The sequence below is a fragment of the Crocodylus porosus genome, unplaced genomic scaffold (genome assembly GCF_001723895.1).
Source record: "Crocodylus porosus isolate Cpor-Errol unplaced genomic scaffold, CroPor_comp1, whole genome shotgun sequence".
Taxonomy (NCBI): Eukaryota; Metazoa; Chordata; order Crocodylia; family Crocodylidae; genus Crocodylus; species Crocodylus porosus.
In genome coordinates, this window is record NW_017728909.1 from 52,786,123 (window position 1) to 52,806,034 (window position 19,912).

At 43.3% G+C, this 19,912-nt stretch overlaps 1 protein-coding gene across 2 annotated transcripts in view; it reads left to right on the top strand.

Moving 5' to 3' along the window:
- RASGRF2 (Ras protein specific guanine nucleotide releasing factor 2) overlaps positions 1-19,912 on the top strand; it is a 237,864-nt gene that overhangs the window by 96,738 nt on the left and 121,214 nt on the right. For both annotated transcript variants that reach the window (XM_019532310.1, XM_019532311.1), the window contains exons 11-15: positions 960-1,026; positions 1,864-2,000; positions 9,950-10,032; positions 15,435-15,683; positions 15,924-16,312. In XM_019532310.1, coding sequence (XP_019387855.1) covers positions 960-1,026; positions 1,864-2,000; positions 9,950-10,032; positions 15,435-15,683; positions 15,924-16,312 — 925 coding nt within the window. The remainder of the gene's footprint in view (positions 1-959; positions 1,027-1,863; positions 2,001-9,949; positions 10,033-15,434; positions 15,684-15,923; positions 16,313-19,912) is intronic.

A 19,912-nucleotide genomic window follows, 5' to 3' on the forward strand; every position in this document is an offset into this window, starting at 1 on the left:
GACCCTAGAAACTATGAAACTATGAAACTATGAGACAAGGTGTCAATATTTGTATCTGTGTAAACAGGATACAGAGATTCTACAGAATTCCCAGGGAGTAATTTACAGAACTGGTTTAAAGCTAATTAAAAAATCAATCGTGCCTTCTTGACCAGCGTGATCTCTTGAATTGAACTTCTTAACAAATCTGTAATTAGATTGGATGGGACAGAATGAAGTTGTTGTTGAGTGGGCTACAATTAGTGAGAGGAAGAGCACAGAACGATTCATATTGAGTGAGCACGTTGAAACTGGATGTGCAGAGTTTCTTCTGAGTTGCATTTGATGGAAAACTGCACAGTTGAGTTCAATGAGACTGTCATTGCATTGAAAATTTATATATGCTACTAGGGAAGACCTTGGCTTAGAAATGTAAAAGAAACCCTAGCATTTCTAAGATTTCCAGTACTTCATCTTTCCAAATGGGTCAGGAATAATTAAATTCATCTTTTCTATATGGAAATTCATTTTCCATTGTAGCAGAAACCACAACGTAGGAGGACACAAAAACAGTAAAAATATTTGACAAAGTAAGGTCCTCAAGAGATTCTGGTTTTTGGGTGAAGAATCAAATTATCTAGGTATTGTCTCCAAACTGGCAGGCCAGTTTCTAACCATGTGATGAGAATTAGTGTGGGAAAGGAATTTTGCAAAAGGAATTTTGCAACTGAAAATATATAATTGATTTATTTTAATGAAAAAAAATCTAATATACATTATGCATTCTATTTTTAGTCTTTTTTTAAATAATGTACTCCGTTTTTGGGGAGAAAAAATGTTTGTCCTGAAATGGATCCAGACTCTTTAACTAAAGAGACTGCAATATAAAGTCTCATAGTAAGGTTGGTGGAAACTTAAAATATTTCTAATGAGTGCAGAAAACTCCAAAATTTCTGAAAAGACTACTTTTTTCCCCACAGACGGGAGGTGTTCTCTCTTTAATAGACTGCACATTGATTGAAGAGCCAGAATCAAGTGACGAGGATTGTAAGTTGCATTAAAAATGTCTACAGTAATCACAGCTCTGGAACAGTTTCTAAAAGGTGTTACTCTTTTGGGGTTCTTTTCAGCACAGCAAATTATATGTTTTACCTTTTCATGAAACTTGAGAAGTATAGTGGTAAAAACTGTGTATGCAAAATAGCTGCATCAAAAATATGTGCTCTGCCCTGTTTGTTGTTCTTTCTGATGACCTTCCACATAAGATTTCAAGTAAATTACAGAAGCAATGTAACAAGTTATTCACTCATTTTTGCATGGAAATTTACTTTCAAGGCTCTTAAAACAAAAAATGCTTGCTTGACAGAAGGAAGGGGATAATTGAATTTCTGAAGTTCAAGAGTGGGGGGAGGGTAAGTGTTAGCAGAGCTAGTGGAAAATTTCATCTTGGACTTTATAAATCCTGACTTCTACCTTGGTCAAATAATATTACAAAGCAGTTTCCTTGCTTTTTTATGATATGCATATTTGGTCCCCATCTAACAAAACTTTTTTAATGTTAAAGGCAGTTCCGTTAAATTCAATTTTATATCTCACATATTCAACATCTAAAATTCATGGAGGAGCCTCCCTAGAACTGGGGCTTTACTTGCTAATTTGAAAAAAATTACATAATTTTTAGTGACACTCAATCTATGTATGTATGTTTAACAAATTTCTTCATATACATTCCATGTGAAAAATGTGCTCGCTGTTTTGGAGTAGTTTTTGTTGGTTTTCAGCAGAGGTAAGCTTAAAGTGATTTCTAGTATAAAATAAATATTTTCTTTAATACAGCTTTTAAATCTTAACTGCTGTTTTTTCTACCTTCCAATGATTTCAAAGCAAAAACTTCTGGTCAAGTGTTTGGACATCTCGATTTCAAGATTGTGGTTGAATCTTCCGACGCTCCTCCTTTTACTGTGGTTCTTTTAGCCCCTTCACGTCAGGAAAAAGCTGCATGGACAAGTGATATAAGTCAGGTAATTTAATCACTTCCTCTTTTCGGTTTTTTTAAATGTATGTAGGGTATATTTTTATTGTGTTGCAAACTAATCCTAGAAGAATTTTGCATTTTTCAGAATTGACTTACTGAGTGGAATGTTTAGGAAGCGTAATGTTTACTAACTATTACAGAGTTTTTTTGTTTTTTCAGGGAATTATTAGTGAAAGGTAGAAAGTTACTCTGCATGAAGGACGTGGTGAAGAATGTAAAGAAGACAGAGTAGATAGAGTAATTGAATAGCTAACATAATAGTATTGGTCTTCATTTTTACCATCTGTTAATATGTAAATGAAGAGACCTGTGTTTTAAAAAGGATAAAATTTGTTAATTTCCAGTAATGCTAATTCAAACCTGTAGTATAAAAGTGAAATTGTTTGAGGTATTTGAATGGTGGAGGATTCAAATGTTCACTTTACATTTCATGGCATGTAACTGTATTATATGCCATACAGTAAAAGAATGAGATGAGCTTTGTTATTTCTACATGGATTAGAACACTAGATGAATGGCCATCATACACAAATAGGAATTCATTGGTAGCATGTAGATGATTCACTTTTTTGTGAATCACTGAAAATGAAAATATCTCAGACAGCTTCCCAGTCAGATTTGTACTTTTCGCTTGTTTTTCAGTTTGTTTCTTTATTTGGTTTATATGCTATATTTCCCAACAAAGTCTCAGAGTAGCTTTATAAAATAATTTATAAAACAGAACAACAAAACAACTTAACAAGCAAGTAGAGTAATAAGCAAGAGTAAAATAGAAAACCCCTGAACAATATCCCAGCCTAGCAAAGTTTGCTAAATGCATCCCCAAATAGGGTGGTATTACAGCAGCTTTGTGGAACAATTAGAGATCATAAAAGGGTACAGGGAAAATGCCACGAATCTCCTACCAAACTTACACATTTCAGAATGAAAATTGAATAATAATATGTAATAAATACCAGATCAGATCAAATCCATTGTGCCTTCTGTGTAGTGTTATGTCCCTGATGAGTTCTATACCAGCTGATTTTATGCAAAAACTGTGAAGTGAATAATTATTACTAACCTGCCCATAAGCAGTTTTTCTTTATCCATTGCTACAGCTCTAAAAGGATGTAGGGCAAACAAAATAAACAAATGATAAGAATTTGATTATTGGAGATGCATATTGTTTAATAGGGTGTGTAAAAGTATGTGACATGCACACAAATATGTAAATTTACATTTGGTTGCCTTTCAAAACATAATTAGCTCATATGTGAACAAAAAGACAAGTACTGTACGTAAATCAGATGTATAAATGTATGACCTTGAATTTTACTTTTAATTAGTTATTGGATGCACTGTCCAAACCAACAAATCAAGTAAATCAAATAGGTAAGGAAAAAAAGCAGTATGAGAAAATGAGTTGTTAGGAAATAATATTTTTGTTAACCCAATAATTATCCTCTGCATTGTTGTTGTGAATCAGTTACCAAAAAACATTCATCAATAATAGGAATGATGAGCATGTCTATGTGGGCATTAACATGCTTTAGTTAATTCACAGTAAATCTAATACCTTCATTGTGAGGTACTAGTAAAATGTGCGTTAGCCTGTCTTAATGTGCATTAACTGAAGAGCACAGGCTGCCTATACATAAGCAGGGGGGTTGCTCTGATACAGTGGAATTCCCTTTTGAAGCAATACACAAAATGATCCAGGGGCTTTAATTAGAGGAGCGTGTATAAATGCTAAGTAACACATAATGCAAATTAGCCTATTTTAATGCACATTAGCTGAATACCACTTTTTAGTGATGCTTTCATATACATTAAAATGGGCTAATATGCCTTAAAGTGCATGTGTAGATGCACCCACAGAATCAGAAAGAGAAATATCATCAAACTACTTATCCTTTTAGTCAAAATCTTGTTGTTGTGTGCCTGTGTTAACTAATATTTTCTGCATCATTAAATAATACACACCCACAGTATTTTTGGAGAGTTCTTAGCTATGTACTTTCACCCAGGCCTGGGGTGAAACTGCTTTCTTGTCAAAATGATCAGTTTTCAAGGTTCCAAAAATGTATCTACTTTATGCTACTAGAGATAAAAAACACTATATGGTGGCTGTTGGTTCAGTGGTTAAAGCACTCATGATGTAGTTGAGATCTAAGCTTTAGTCCCTGCTTTGTTTTATTCAGATCAGAGGTAGTATTCTGAAGGATAGCCATCATGGCTTCATTATAGGAAGGTCATGCCAGACCAACTTATTTTCCTTCTACAATCAGGTAACACCACCTGGACAGGGGAAATGAGATTGATGTCATATACTTGGATTTCAAAAAGGCCTTCGACCTGGTCTCCCACGATGTCCTTATGGTTAAATTGGAAAAATGCGGCCTTAACTACTTTATGTTCCAGTGGCTAGGTAACTGCCTCTGTGGTAGAACCCAGAGAGTACTGACAGATGGGACTGAGTCATTATTGCAGGAGGTGACCGGTGGCATCCCCCAGGGCTCAGTACTTGGACCAGTGCTTTTCAACGTATTTATCAATGATTTGGAATTGGGTAGTGAAAGCGAACTGGAAAAGTTCACTGATGACACCAAACTATGAGGGAGCATGGTTATGCTCCAGGACAGGCTGGGCAGGATTGCAAGGTGGGTAGACTTCAACCTGATGTCATTTAATACAGATAAATATGAAGTGCTCCATCTGGGGAGAAAAAATAATCCACAACACACGTACAGTCTCGATACTGCTATGATTGCCAGAACCACAACTGAAGGAAACCTGGGTGTTGTGATGGACAACAAAATGAACATGAGCCACCAATGTGATGCCATAGCTGGCAGACCTAATCAAGCACTGGCCTGCATCTACTGAGGCGTCTCAGGCAAAGCTAAAGATGTCATCCTCCTGCTCTACTTGGCCCTGGTGAGACCACAGCTGGAGTACTGCATCCAGTTCAGGGCGCCGCACTTCAGGAAGGATGTAGAGAAGCTTGAGAGAGTCCACATGAGGGCCACATGCATGATTAAAGGCCTAGAGACCAGGTCATATGAGGAGAGGCTGAAAGACTTGGGACTGTTCAGCCTGGAGAAGAGAAGACTCAGAGGGAACTTGGTGGCAGCCTATAAGTATATATGGGAGTATATTAGGGCCTGGGGGAGCAACTATTCACGAAGGCCCCCCAGGGGAGGGCTAGATAATAGGCACAAACTGATTGAAGATCACTTCAGACGAGACATAAAGAAAAACTTCTTTACAGGCCGAGTACTGAGGGTTTGGAACAGGCTCCCCTCCTTGAGGTGATACAGTCACCCACCCTGGTGATCTTTAAAAAGCGTCTTGATGTCCATTTTGCTGGGGTCATCTGACCCCAGCGATCTTTCCTGCGCAAGTGCAGGGGGCCTGATCCGATGTTCTATAAGGTCCCTTTCAGCTCCTAACAACAACAACTATGAAACAAGGTCAGAGACATGAACCACAACCTTTTACTTCCTGTGCAAGTGGCCTCACCCTCAGGCTTTAGCTGTTTTCTCCTGTTACAGCTGTTCCATTTTGTATAAATAGTTTAATATTCTTTGGGTTAAAGAGATGCGCTCTGTAACTGAGAGACAGTGGCACTTGCATGCAGTATTAAGACAGCCAGGATCAAGGCCTTCATCTAAATCAGGCAGAACAGGGACCTGAGCTTGGGTTTCTTATATTCTGGATGAATGCTCTGATCACTGGACCATTAGCTCTTCTGCAGTATGCCTGTTTCTCTGACCAGAAATTCCATCCTTGTTGAAACTGGTGCCAGCAAAAAAGTGTTTGCTCAATCACCCTTTTCATATTAACCCCCCCCCCTTTTTTTCTAGAAAGTTCTTCTCAAACTGTCCTTTCACTTTCTCTAGCCAACCCTAGTCTGAAGCAGCTGGTATGTTTGGGCACTTTTACCTGTGGTGCCGACTTGTTTTGGAACACAAATTCCACTGCATAGTCAGGGTTGCCTGGAAGGAGGACAGTGCTCCCGGTGATGGTGCTGTTACTACCATTACCACTACCAGCAAGCTCATTTCAAAGTGCAGGAAGATGGCGGGTTACTTCCACTGGAGCATCAAGTTGGGGCAAGATGCTGTGGGACAAACAGGCAGAGCTGAGCATCCCACAGCACAAAATCATGCAGGATGTGACGACTCAGTGGAACTACACATACCTGATGCTGGAAAGGCTGGTGGAGCAACAGAAGGCCATCCATGAGATGGCCTTGATCAGGGAGATTGGCATCAGCAGCCCCCTTAACAAAACAGAGTGGGATACCATTTCCCAGATTTTGGTGGTCCTCAAGCCCTTCCTTGAGGCCACCAAGAGCCTCAGCACTGATGATGCCCTCTTTAACCAGGTGATCCCTGTAGTGAAGGAGCTTGAGAATGAAATGGAGCAGTTCCAAGGGATCAGTGTTCCTGGCTGGGGCAAGCCACTTTCACCAGAGGTGCAGGCACTTGTGAAGCAGCTGAAGGAGGGCATCAAAAAATGGCTGGATCCACTGTGGTCCAGTATGGTCCATGTGCTGGTGGGCCTGTGTGACCTGAGGGTGAAGGGAAGGGAGAGTCTGCAGCAGTAAAACCGATGATCACTGGACAGAGGTGCTGGTGAACAGTCAGGAAGGCAGAAGAGCAGAGGTGGGGGACATAAAAGAGGGGGATCTACTTTCCTGTGCCAGCACTCCAACCATGAGCCAATTTCCTTTACCACAGCTGCTGCCAGTGTGGCTTCAGTGTTGAAGTCCAGAGGCACCAGCCCCCACCATCAGGCAGGTAGCATGGAGGCCTTGGTGGCTACTTAACTCGCTGAGGACATGGAGCCACTACACTACGACCCCTTGGCCTATTGGGCAACCCACAGCCAGGCGTGGCGGGATCTGGCCATGGTTGCCTGGGAATAACTGTCCTGTCCACTGACCAGTGTTCCAAGCCAGAGGGTGTTCAGCATTGCTGGTGATGTTGTGACACCCCACTGCACCTCCTTGGATCCTGGTTTGGTGGAGTAGCTGGTGTTCCTCAAGGTGAACCTCCCACTGCTGTGGTTCCCTAAGCCCCACATCCAGGTGGACTGAGTGCTACCCTCCTCACTCTGCACATATTTGCTTTTTTTATTTGCTTTCAGAACCTTGAGAACACTTTTGCAGAAACCCCTGTACCACTCTGCCTAAAACCTGGCAGGCCTCATGCCTGCATGAAGGCCTACCATCCCTGCTGCATTCATCCTGCTCTGCCTTAACACACACAAGTGATACGGGTTTTGCTTTCAACAGTTTGAGATGCACTTTTACAGAAACCCCTCACCTGTTTCCTTGAAACTTTGCAGTCTTCATGCCCTCAGAAGGGGCTGCTATCCCTTCTGTTTTCATCTGAATCTGTAAAAAAATAATAAAGTTATAGATATTTTAGTGATTCCCCATTACAGTCTATGACCAAATTTCCGAAACCAAATCGAAAAGGGACAATGATTCAAATCACTGAATCAAATCACTGTCCCTCTGAATTGGCCAAATCTGAAGTGAATACTAGCCACTTCGCACAAGCCTAGTAAATACATTTTGCAAATAGTTGTTAGAAAAGGAAAGTCAACAAATATGACAGCTGCAACTTTGCATAACCATCACTGACGAGCTTTGTATAAAAAATATCTTTCCTAAATAACTAGAACAGGGGTTCCCAACCTTTTCAGGCTGAGGACTGGCAAACTGTGGACCAGGAGTGACCGTGGACTGGCAAGCCGCGGACCAGAAGTGACTGCAGACCATCAAGTTGCAGACCAGCTGTGACCGGCATACTGTGGGCAGGTAGCCAACCCATTTTTATAGTCAATAGAAAAAAGGGTTGGCTGCCGGCCTGCAGTATGCTGGTCACTTCCAGTCTGTAGTTTGCTGGTCTCTGGTCACTTTCGGTCTGGCAGCCAACCCTCCTGCGGACTGGCAGCCAACCCTTCGGGGCCTAGCACTGGGCTCTGGCCCGGGGATTGGGAACCCCTGTACTAGGGTAATGATAGGATATAGTGGCTGAGTAAAAGCTCATACCAAATAAGGGGTGAAATGAAATGAGGTTTCCAATGATGAAGTCTCTACAACAAGAGTAGAATTTAGATAGTTGTAGTTTTGATTGGGCTTGCATTTAAACTTTGAAAATTTTTGATTGTTACCAGAATTTGCAGAAAACAAAGCACTTCTTGCAAACGTGAAAATTACACTTGTATAAAAGTTTAATAGTATGTCTTAATTCAGTGCTGAGCCATTTTATTAGTAGGTTTTTCTTACTTTATCAGAGTAATGTTTTTAAATATGGCTTTCAACTGAAAGATTAAATCTTGCTTGCATTACTCACATGAGTAGTCCCACTGGAGTGACTCACTTAAGTAAAACTAACAGAATTTGAGGGGAAAATTAACCAAATTCTTCTTTGTTACCATTTCATAAATCTGGATTAACATCTCTGACTAGTCCCAAATTTCTTGTGTCAATTCTGTCATACCGGCAAAAGGATGACTTCTGAATTTGTACATATTCTCCTTAGGTTGATGGTACAAACAGTTATGTTTAAGTTTAGAGCATCAGGATTATAGAATAAAATTATGAAATAAGTGAACGTAAAATAAGTAATGAAAGGCTGGTGATTCTTGAAATTACTAGAACCTGAAATATACAGTAGACTACTTAAGGTGACTTTTGGGCCCTAAGGATTGCATGAGGGTCCCACTTCATTCTCACAGTCAACATTATATCAATTTTGAGGAAATGTGTCATATTCTGTTCCATTTGTTTTTATTCTGTTTCATTTGCTGTTATGTTTTTTTTTTTTGACTCTTAGCGGAAGCCTTCCTGAGGCTTTGTTGGGAAGGGATAGCATATACAATTTACTAAATTAATTTACTGAATATTTTTTATATCTAGGTTGTTTCAGGTTTTTATCTCTTATTTTTTATTCAAGTTCTGTTTGTATTTCTTATTACTTACTTTCCAGTGACCTTGTGCACTGCAGTAATCCCAGTGAAATTAATTGTATCGCTTATCTTACTAAACAAAACTTTTCTCATGAAAAATATGCATCCTTGAGATTCACTGAATCCTTTCTGGTGTCTGAGGAATCCTCTTTTTCTCCTTGCTTTAATTTACTGCACATCTTGTCTTACGTTCCTATGTCACAGTTGTCATTTTCCAGCTAAGAAATGGATGTGTCACTCTGGAGAATGTTAGTGACTTTATTATGTCGCTTGGGTCTTTTTTTGTAGTGGGTGTAAAGGTACTGGAGCTGGGCTGAGGATTTCACCCACTGTGGGCATATCTACATGTGCTTCTATGGCACCATTGTTACTGTGCCATCATTTAGTACTTCCTTTTGAAAATACTAAATGACGACATAATGACAGCCTGTACTATGCTGTGCTGGGAGTGAATAGTTATTTTTAGCCGCTATGTTAATGTAGCAATGTGCTATACTGAGGGAGCTCATTGCTACAGCAACGTAGCTGCAGCGCTGATGGTGTGTTGCCATAGTGTCACATGTGGATGTGCCCTGTGTCGACAGAGGTTTCCAGTGTTCTTGAAATATGCCTCTTTGGTTTGCCAAGGGTATGTTGGAAATATTTAATCTTCATCTAAAGCATAATTAATTTACAGTTAACAAAAATTCCATGGCTTATCAAGAAACATACAGGGCTGGATCCTGCGTTTGTGTACATTGGCACAGTTCCTTTGACTTTAATGCATCAGGGGTTCAAACTTGGCAGACTTGGAGAATCCTGCCTGCCCATTTATAATTTCTGACTTTTTGTGCTGAAAATCTATTATCAGTACCAGTCACACACTCTGAGAACAATGCTTTGAGATCATAGCAAGGAAGAAAAATGTAAAAGTATATTTTTTGTATGGTGTTTGATTTTAATGGTTCTGAACATTTGTTTTCACAGTGCATTGACAATATAAGGTGTAATGGTTTAATGACCATAGTGTTTGAAGAAAACTCTAAAGTCACTGTGCCGCATATGATCAAGTAAGTGCAGCAGATTTTTCCCACATGAATAATTTAGGTTGTTTTTTTTCTCCTTTTTTGTTTTTAAGAATGTTTAATGTAGTAGCTGAATTCAAATTGTAAAATGTTAATATTTTGTACAGATTTGTTGAATGGAATTAGTCCTGCATTCCAAATATATCACTGTTTTAAAATGATACTTTAATCATGAGATTTTTAAAGAATTTTATTATTCTTTTGGTTGTGTGGAGGTGTGGAGAGCATTTATCCAGGATTATTGAACACTTGGATTTGGCAGTAATAGGCTAATGTTTACAAAAGCTGTGAGTTCCAAGCATTTTTTGGCTGTACTCTTCTTGTTTCTCCAGAGGAATAAATATTAAAAGAGTTAGCTTTAAAGTATATTTAGTCTCTTTTATACTACTGGTCATAATTTTATTGGATATATTTAAAAGTATATATATAGATGTGTATGAAAAGTTACATTTTTTCAGAGTACTATATAAGTAAAAATGGTGTTTTTTGCTTGTTTTTCTCAGCTTTAAAATACCATAAATTTAGTTGATCACATCAAGCTAGCATTATCAATCATAAATATGCTTCCTTCACCCCAGACGGTCTTCTCATCATTTATTTTTCCTATAGATAAGGAACTACCCTATTTGTGATTTTGTGTTTCTATGAACCCACAAGAATGGTGATCCCCATAATTTTGGTGCGGAATTACTTAATAAAAATAAAATGTTGGCTCCTGAGTGGGATCAATGGTCCTCAGAGTTGCTGCAGCCTGTCCTCTGAGCCTGCTGTGGGGGGAGCCACTGGCCTGAAAGACGAGCAGCAAAAATAGCAGCTGCCCTCCCCCTCACCCATTGTTGCTGATTGGCTGAGAGGGTTGCCCATAATATGGGCTCTTCCCCTCTGCCTGTCAGCAGCAAGGGGTGGGGCCACATGATGGGCAGCCCTCTTGGTTAATCGGTGGCAAGGGGCAGGGCCTCCATGGCCAGTCATCCTTCAGAGGGTGGGACTGCAGAAAATCTGCAAAAAATGGTGCTGCGTACCACAAGCAGCCCACAATTTTTATCTTGTCCCAGCAGGACTTAAGTAGATCCCAACCTATAGATGTTGAGATATGAAATGGATGAGCTTCATCCAAGAGTACTGAAAGAACTGACTGGTGTCATAGCAGAACCACTGGCACGACTGTTTGAGAGCTTGTGGCACTTGAGTCAGATCCTGGAGGACTGGGAAAGGGCCAATGTGGTCCCTATTTTCGAGAAGGGGAGGAAGGGGGATCTGAGTAAGTATAGGCCAGTCAGTCTCACCTCCATCCTTGGAAAGATCTTTGAAAAGATTATGAAGGATCATATTTGTGGGAGGCCAGCGGGAAAAATAATCCAGCAGGGAAACTAACATGGATTCATAGCAGGTAGATCATGCCTGACCAATCTGGTTTTATTTTATGACAGGGTGACAAAATGGGTAGATGCACGAGTAGAGGTGGATGTCATTTTCTTGGATTTTAGCAAGGCCTTTGATACAGTATCTCATTCTATTCTCAGAAATAAATCAGGAGGCTGTGACATAGATGTTTGCATGGTCTGGTGGGTGGCAAATTGGCTTAGCAGTCACACCTAGGAGAGTGGTAGTAGATGGGTCGGTATTGACCTGGAAGGATGTGGGTAGTGGGGTCCTGCATGGTTTGGTCCTTGGACCTATACTCTTCAATATCTTCATCAGTGACTTGGATGTGGTGTGAAGTGTACTCTATCCAAGTTTGTGGACGATACTAAATTGTGGGGTGAAGTGCACACTCTGGAGGGTAGGGAACGATTGCAGGCAGACCTGGACAGGTTAGAAAAGTGGGCAGTACACAATAGGATGCAGTACAACAAGGACAAGTGCAGAGTGCTGCACCTAAGGTGCAAAAATATCCAGCACACCTACTGGCTGGGAAGTGACCCTCTCTATAGCACAGAACCAGAAAGGGATCTTGGAGTCATAGTGGACTCCAAGGTAAACATGAGTCATCAGTGTGAAGAAATCATCAGCAAAGCTAACTGCACTTTATCATGCATCAGCAGATGCATGACAAATAGAACCAAGGACGTGATACTTCCCCTCTATGTGGCATTGGTCAGACTGCAGTTGGAGTACTGCATCCAGTTTTGGGCTCTGTACTTCAAGAAGGATGTTGATAAGGATGTTGATGGACTCAAAAGGGTCCAGAGAAGGGCCACTCCTATGGTTAGGGCCTTACAGAACAAACCCTATGAGGAAAGACTGAGGGACCTAGACCTCTTCAGCCTCCACAAGAGAAGGCTGAGAGGTGATCTTGTGGTTGCCTACAAATTCATTAAGGAGATGCAGCAAGGGATTGGAGATGCTCTGTTCACCAGGGCACCTCCTGGAGTAACAAGGAACCATGCTCACAAACTGACAGAGAGCAGATTTAAGCTAGATATCAGGAAAAACTTCTTCATGGTAAGGGTGGCCAAAATTTGGAATGGGCTTCCAAAGGAAGTGTTGCTCTTCTCTACCTTGCGGGTCTTTAAGAGAAGGCTGGATAGGCATCTGACTGGGGTCATCTGACCCCAGCGCTGTTTTCTTCCTTGGCAGGGGGTCAGACTTGATGATCTGTTGAGGTCCCTTCTGACCCTAGCATCTATGAAACAAGATCTTGGGATCAGAGGTATAGCTAGGCAGGTCTGTCTCGTGTGATTCTTGGGGCAGTGACAGCTTCCACAGTGCCAGCTGCAGCAACACAGTCAGCTGCCACTGCAGTTCTGGCTGTTTTTGCGCTGCCTGCCCTCCTCCTCTCACCCCTCACAGAGGCAATGCCAGGGGTGGCTGCTTCAGCTGACCTCTTTTCCCGCCTAAGTTATGCAGCTGCTCAGGATTCTTTTTTCTTTTTTAATTGGATGTCATTGTCAAGTCTCTGGGATATAAACTCCGATTTTGTGAGCCTCCCTGACCCCGCACTGGGCTCCCCTACTTGTCTACCACGTCTTGCTGGAAAACTACTTCAAGGAGTACAGTGGTGTATACTTCTGCCTGGTTCGGGTAGTAACTCACATCTCCAATGCAGTCAACGTTGGGGCTCTGCCTCCCCTACCCCCCTTCCACTCTCCAGCCATGTAGTAAAGATGGTGCTGTCAGTTGTCACCTGTTTGGGCCTCTGGGATAGCTCATTGAGGCTTGGCCATGTGTAAGTTTTCCCCGGGCTTATCCTGGTACCTGGTTCACCGCCAAATGCCTGTGATACAATGCGGAGTTTTTCCATGCTTCCTGTCAGTGCTGATAGCCAAAATGATACTATAAGTACTAGAGAAAGTCTCTTAAACTCAATCAGCTCCAACCTCTTGGTTGGGTGTTGGGGCTGGGGTCTGGCAATATTCACCCTCCAGCCCCCCTCGGCCTCATTGCCTCACCTTTGAGTACAGTGAGTCCTCAAACTGGAAATAGAATGAAAAAAAGGAAAAAGAAAGGACATCTGTCTGGAGCACTCTTGTTTCCTGGGTGCTTCCAGCTTCTAGGTGCCAACCCCGCTCCAGCTTCCGTGGGGCTGAGCTCGCCCGTAATCACCCTGGAGTTCAGCCTCCCAGACTACTCTGCTTCTGGAGTGCTCTCCCCCTGCAGCCACTCTACCCCCGTGCCTGGCCCTTGCTGGGCCTTTTAAACTTCCTGCGATGGCACCAGAGGCTGATGTCATCAGCCCGGCACTGCCAAACTTGATTGACAGCTGCTTTAAGAGCCAATGCAGTGTTGGCTCATGCTGCTCCTGACCCGTCCCCGACTCTCTCCCCGGTAAGTACCCCGAGGCTCCCGGGCTTCCTTGACCTGGTCCTGGGGTGCCCAGCTGTGACCCCGGGGTCCCCGGCTCTAGTGTGCAGCTCCAGCTGCCACGATCATTAGTACATTTTTTCCTATAAGCCTGTGCTAATACTGACAGGTTTCTCAGCAGCACCTTTTATGGGTATTGTTGTCTCTTTGTGTCTAATGATATTGGCCTTTCTTTCCAATATAAATCTATAAACTCCATATTAGTACTTTAACCTGTGGAAATAGTCTTATATTAACTTTGTTAAGTGACTTATTTTGCAGTATAACCATTACTGTTACCTGTCAAGCAGTAATGTTCTGCACAATTTACAAAAGCTAGAGGACAAGCTCTGCCTTCTTACAGAACTAACACTCCTAGTAAGCCTGACAGATGGTATCAATATACAGTAACTTAGTGGTTTTTTTCAGACTTTGACTCTACATTATATTGACTTTTTTAAATGTGTCAGTATTTCAGATGTCTACTTTAGGGCAAATCAAATAATTTCTCTGCCAGTTCCCTAAGGGCACAATTTAAGAAAGAAAAACTGTCTTGCAGTTAATGTGATGTGGAAGCAGGCTGAAATATCTCAATTCAGATTTTTTGGGTGATATTTTTTATTGGACCATCTATAGTACTTGATTCAGGTTCTTTAGATAGGTGAAAGTTCTACATAGAAGATCTGTCAGTGTTAAAATAGTGTTAATTTAGACTGCGCACCTTCCTCCCAGAAATTTATTTTTCTAAAAATGAAATGAAATTATATTTCACAAAACTGACTGAGAAATTAATTTGCACTACATGTGGATTTTTTTGATTCAGTGACCATACTGGGAGTGGGGAAATCAGTTCCATCTGAACCAGAATGAAAAGTGATTTGTGGTTTTCACTGAAACATTCCTGTGCCCCAAATTGTTATGGGTCAAAAAAAATTATTTTGATTCTGTTTCAGGAATCTTATACCGCTTTACTTTTTAAAACGTATTTACAGAAGCAGGAGTTGAGATCCAAGTGGCCCTGCTCTTAGGTCTGTGTGCTGCACACCAAGTTATGGAGTTACACTCATTCTTTCCCTCACTGGACCCAATTAAAAATTTAAACTTTTTTATATTATAAAACTGCAACAGGAGAGATTGAGTGCAGTTAACCCCCAAATAACTTATAGCCTGAGCATGCTTGAGAGAGGAAAGATGTGAGTTCATATCTCTTCAGACAGGTCTCCAGTAATTTGAATGAGTGCCCCCACTATTGGGCTGCCACCTCATTTATATTGTGAAAATAGTGCCTGTTAATTTTTTCCAGATGAAACTATTTTGTTAATATAGATCAAATTTGTAAATATTTTTATTAACCAAAACAACATTTTCAGCTAGTTATTTCTGCCTTTTCCCCTCTTCCCCCCCCAAAAAACTTATACAGCTCTATTCATGATTTAAAATAAAATGTAGTGAAAAAAGGTTTGTTTGGGGGGTTTTTTCCCTCACTAAAATGTTCCTTTAGAGTTAAAATATAGTATAGATGTTTCAGTTCTATGATGATAAGTAGAAATTATATATTTCTTGGACTTCCTCTTGGTAACTTGCCCGTATACTTTGTTATGTAGATCTGATGCTCGTCTTCATAGAGATGACATAGATATCTGCTTCAGCAAAACATTAAATTCCTGCAAAGTGCCCCAAATTCGTTATGCAAGTGTGGAGCGCCTTTTGGAGAGATTAACGGACTTGCGCTTTCTTAGTATTGATTTCCTGAATACTTTTCTGCATACTTACCGTATATTTACTACTGCAGCAGTTGTACTGGAGAAACTCTCAGATATATACAGAAGACCTTTCACCTCCATTCCAGTCAGGTAAACTCTATTTCTTCAGTTCTTTGAAGGGTGCCAGAAATGTCCTTTTTGCACTGTTCTGTAGTCTAGAAGAAAAACCTCTTCACAACCAATGACATTTTAAATAATTGTTTTCATTTTTCTGCTTTCACTTTCAGGACCAAGTGCACACAGAGTACATACGTACATTTTTTTTACATTGCATAAATCTGTTTAGCACTTTCTGATATTATTTGTGCATTTTTCTTTTGTACTCTCTAGGTCTTTGGAACTGTTTTTTGCGACAAACCAAAACAACAGAGGAGAACATCTGGTTGATGGAAAGTCGCCACATCTTTGTCGCAAATTTTCTTCTCCTCCACCACTATCACTCTCAAGAACTTCTTCCCCTGTCAGAACCAGAAAACTCTCATTGACTTCACCACTGAACTCTAGAATAGGGGCTTTAGATCTCTCTACTTCCTCCATTGCAAGCAGTCCTACCTCAACATATAGCCCAGCCACATCCCCACCACCCACCGCTAGCAAAGTACCACTGGACCTCAGCAAGGGGTCTTCTTCCCCAGAACAGAGTCCAGGATCTATAGAAGAGAATTTAGATAATCCTCGCATTGATCTTTGTAACAAGCTGAGAAGAAGCATTCGGAGAGGTATTATATAACTGCAGCATATTGAGCATTGGCAAATGCAGTAACCAGTATGAAGTCCATGTTTAGCAGATTACTAAACCTTGGTATTGTAGGTATTTCAGTCATTTCCCATTGCTTAGTAAACAGTTGGTTTTTTGAGAAGCAATTTTTCAGTATTTAAGAGCTCACATTCCTGTCTTTGTTATTGCTGGGACTGCTGACATTGGCACTATTCTGCTGCTTTCACTTCTCATTTCATATCAGCACAGCAGAATAACATAGCCTGAGTTCAACCTTGAAAGAACAGAGATGAGGGGAATAGACTGGGAGAAGGATTATGAACTTTGCTGTGTATCAAGAAAACAGAAATTAGTTAATTATATCTCCATTATATCTTCTCAAAGTAAAATAGTAGGTGCCTAAATGTGAGTCTGTCCCATGCTGCTAAAGTCTCTGGAAAAAAACCATGAATGTACTTACTTCTGTAGCACACAATCAACTTAGCCTTCAGACTAAATCACAAAAAACAAGAAGCAGAAAAATGACCCATCCCCCTTCTTTATTAATGACTTTTAGGGACTCATGCAGGGTGGAATAAGTCTACTCAGGTGCCTAACAGGTAGAGTAGAATCTATGTGCTCGGTAGCAGGAGGCTTGGTGCTCCTGCTCCTTAAGAGCAGGTAGGCTGCGGGTGTGGCAAGGGGCAATTAGGAACCACGGCTGCTTGTACATGACAGGGGATTTCGTTCTCCCTAAACTGAAATGGTGGGTTTTTAATTGTGTCTGTTAAAAACCCACTGTTTCAATTTAGGGACTTCCGTCACTGTGACAGAACAGTGATGGGCCGCTGTCAGCTTGTACCCCTGCCCCCTTCCCCCACCACTGCTGCAGGCAGGCTCCACCAGAGGGAAAAAAATAAGTGGCGAGGGGCCTGATCTGGGGAGTGAGCTGCCAGTGGGCCCTGAGCTGGGGGAGGGCGTGCTGCTTTCCTCTGCAGCAGCGGCGTTCCCTTGGGTGGCACCTGCCCACTAGCACCCCCCTAGGCAGTCCCAGGGTGTGCTGCCACTATAGAGGGAAGGAACGGGTCCCCTGCAGCTCAAGGGCTGCATGACCCAGTGGCAGTACGCACGGACGGGCAGGCTTTGCTGAGAAAAAAAAATGAAGAAAGTGGCAAGGGGCATAATACTTTTTTTTTTTCTCCCAGAGCCTGCCCATGTCTTTTGCAGCTGGGGGGCCAAACTGCTGGCAAACCAAGCAGCCCCTGAGTTGAAGGGGGCCCCGATCCTTCCTTCCGTGCAGGCGGCACCACCTCGGGACTGCCTGTGCAGGCTGCTAGTGGGGGGGGTATGCCACCAGGGAGGCACCGCCACTGTGGAGGGAAGGTCTGAGCCCCCGCAACTCAGGGCCTGCCAGCAGCTCACCCCCTAGCCATGGGAGCGGTGGATAGGCTGCACCAGCAAAAAAATAAAAGGGCCCCTTGCTGCTTTTTTTTTTCCAGTGGAGCCTGCTTGTGAGAACTGCCACCCTGTCACACGCCCCCTGAGCTGCGGGGCAGCCCGGTGCTTCCCTCCGCAGCAGCAGTGTCCCTCGAGGGCTGCCTGAATAGGGTGCTAGCAGGCAGGTGTTGCCTCAACTAGCAGGCAGCACCCAGCCCAATCCAACAGTGTATAGGGTGCTGGAAGCCCAGGCTTGCTCAGGGAAGCTCGGGCTTGGCACGCTTCCAGTGCCCTGTGCATCATACCTTCTGCCTGGGATCACCAGCAACAGCCTGGCTAGCCCCTGGAGCAGTGCATGAAGGTGGCAGGAGGGTGGCTGGGTGTGCTGGTGGCCGGAGAGGGTGGCAGGGATGGTGCAAGGGGCGTTGGAAGCCTGCCAAGCCCAAACTTACCTGAGCATGCCTGGGCTTCCAGTGCCATGTGCACTGTTCCTGCTGCCTTCTCTGGATGTATCACTGCAATTTGTTACGTAGCAAACTATAATACATTAGATGTGTTTCACTTTGCTATGTAACAAAGTTGTTTAAAGCAGAATATGTCACCGCACGTGTACAGCGTGACAAAATTTAAACAACACCACTGCAGATGTAAATGGTGCCACCATTAAAGTGGTGCAAAAGGGCAATTAAGCCTCTTTAAAGGCCAATTTCAACATATGCCCCATGTGATTAGGGACCTACTGAATTCACAGCAGAACTGGATTGCACGGTAGCTTCTTTAAGCTTGCGGGTTCCCCCACCCCCCCCCCCCCCCCATTGTTGATTGGCTGAAGGGCCCTGGTGGCCCTTCTGGTTGCTGCTGACTAGCCAGGAGACAAAAACAGTGCAAAATTTAAAACCGTGGGTTTTGTCTCCTTGGTGATCAAGAATGAGCAGCAGGGCCCCTTCACCAATCGGTATGGGGGGGAATGTGGAGGAACCTGCAAGATTAAAGGAACTGCTGTGCAGCCCACTTCAGCCATGAATTTGGTAGGTCCCTACACATGACCTAAAGGGGCTGGGCTAATCGGATATAAGCCCAGGGCTTGAGCTGAGTGGGTAGTCTAGCCCTGAGAGCTGTGGAAGGAAGAGCTCCTAAGCACCATTGCTGGAGCAAGGCTCCTGATTAACACCTGAGCTGGGGTAGACAAGACTGGTGGTTTAGGGATTGAGACCATAGGAATGGTCTCAACTGTAGGAAGTCTCAAGTGACCCAGGAGAAGGGTCAGAGCCCAAGGGATAGGGGCTAAAGCTGGGGGCCACAGCCAGAGAGGGGTGAGAGCAGGGTCATTATAGTCCAGGAGGGGCAAGAACCAGGATCAGGAAGCCCATAGCCTGCAAGGGCTCAAGTGGCCTAGGAACAGCCCCAGAGCCCAGGAAGGGCCAAAGGTTGAGGAAGGGCTAAAGCTGGAGACTGCTGGGGCCACGGATCCTAGAGATCTCAAATGGCTTAGGAGCAGGGCCAGGGGCCAGAGCCCAGGCAGAGGGATCAAAGGCTGAGGAGGGCCACAGCTGGAGAAGGGTGGAAACAGAGCCTGGGGTTCAGTGCCTACAGGAAGCTGGGGACCCCAAGCCATGCCCGGGAGAAGCCAGGATGGGCAAAATGCCCAGGTGTGGGTGGAAAAAGACAAGGACCTGAGCCCAGGATGGGCAGTGAATGGAGCCCTGATCTTGAGTGACCACCTTTTCAAAAAGCAAAGGCAGGACACATGCCCGCCTGGCCCCTACCCCCTGTGGGCAGCACAGCTGGAGCAGAGTTGAGCAGAGCCCATGTCAAGTCAGAGGAGGATGTGGGCTGCCCACTGCAGGGCTCAGTGCCCTCTACCGTGCTACCCTGCTTCCAGGGCCTCTGCGGGACCTAGTATGGGAGGGTGGAGAGGCTCAGTGCTGCCACCACCGCTGGAAGCCCCACACCAGCTGTGCTGCCATAGCAAGACACCCCCTGCCCTCCTGCAGTAGTGGGAGCAGTAGCAACAGCATGGAGTTGTGTACCCCCACAGTTGCTGGGTGGGCAGGGGGTGCTTTGCCATAGTACTGCAGCAGCATGGGGCTCCAGGTGGTGGTGGCAGCACTGAACCTCTCCTCCCTCCCACGCTGGGTCCCATGATCACCTCCTAGCAAAACTGGCCAACTGTGACCTCGGCTTC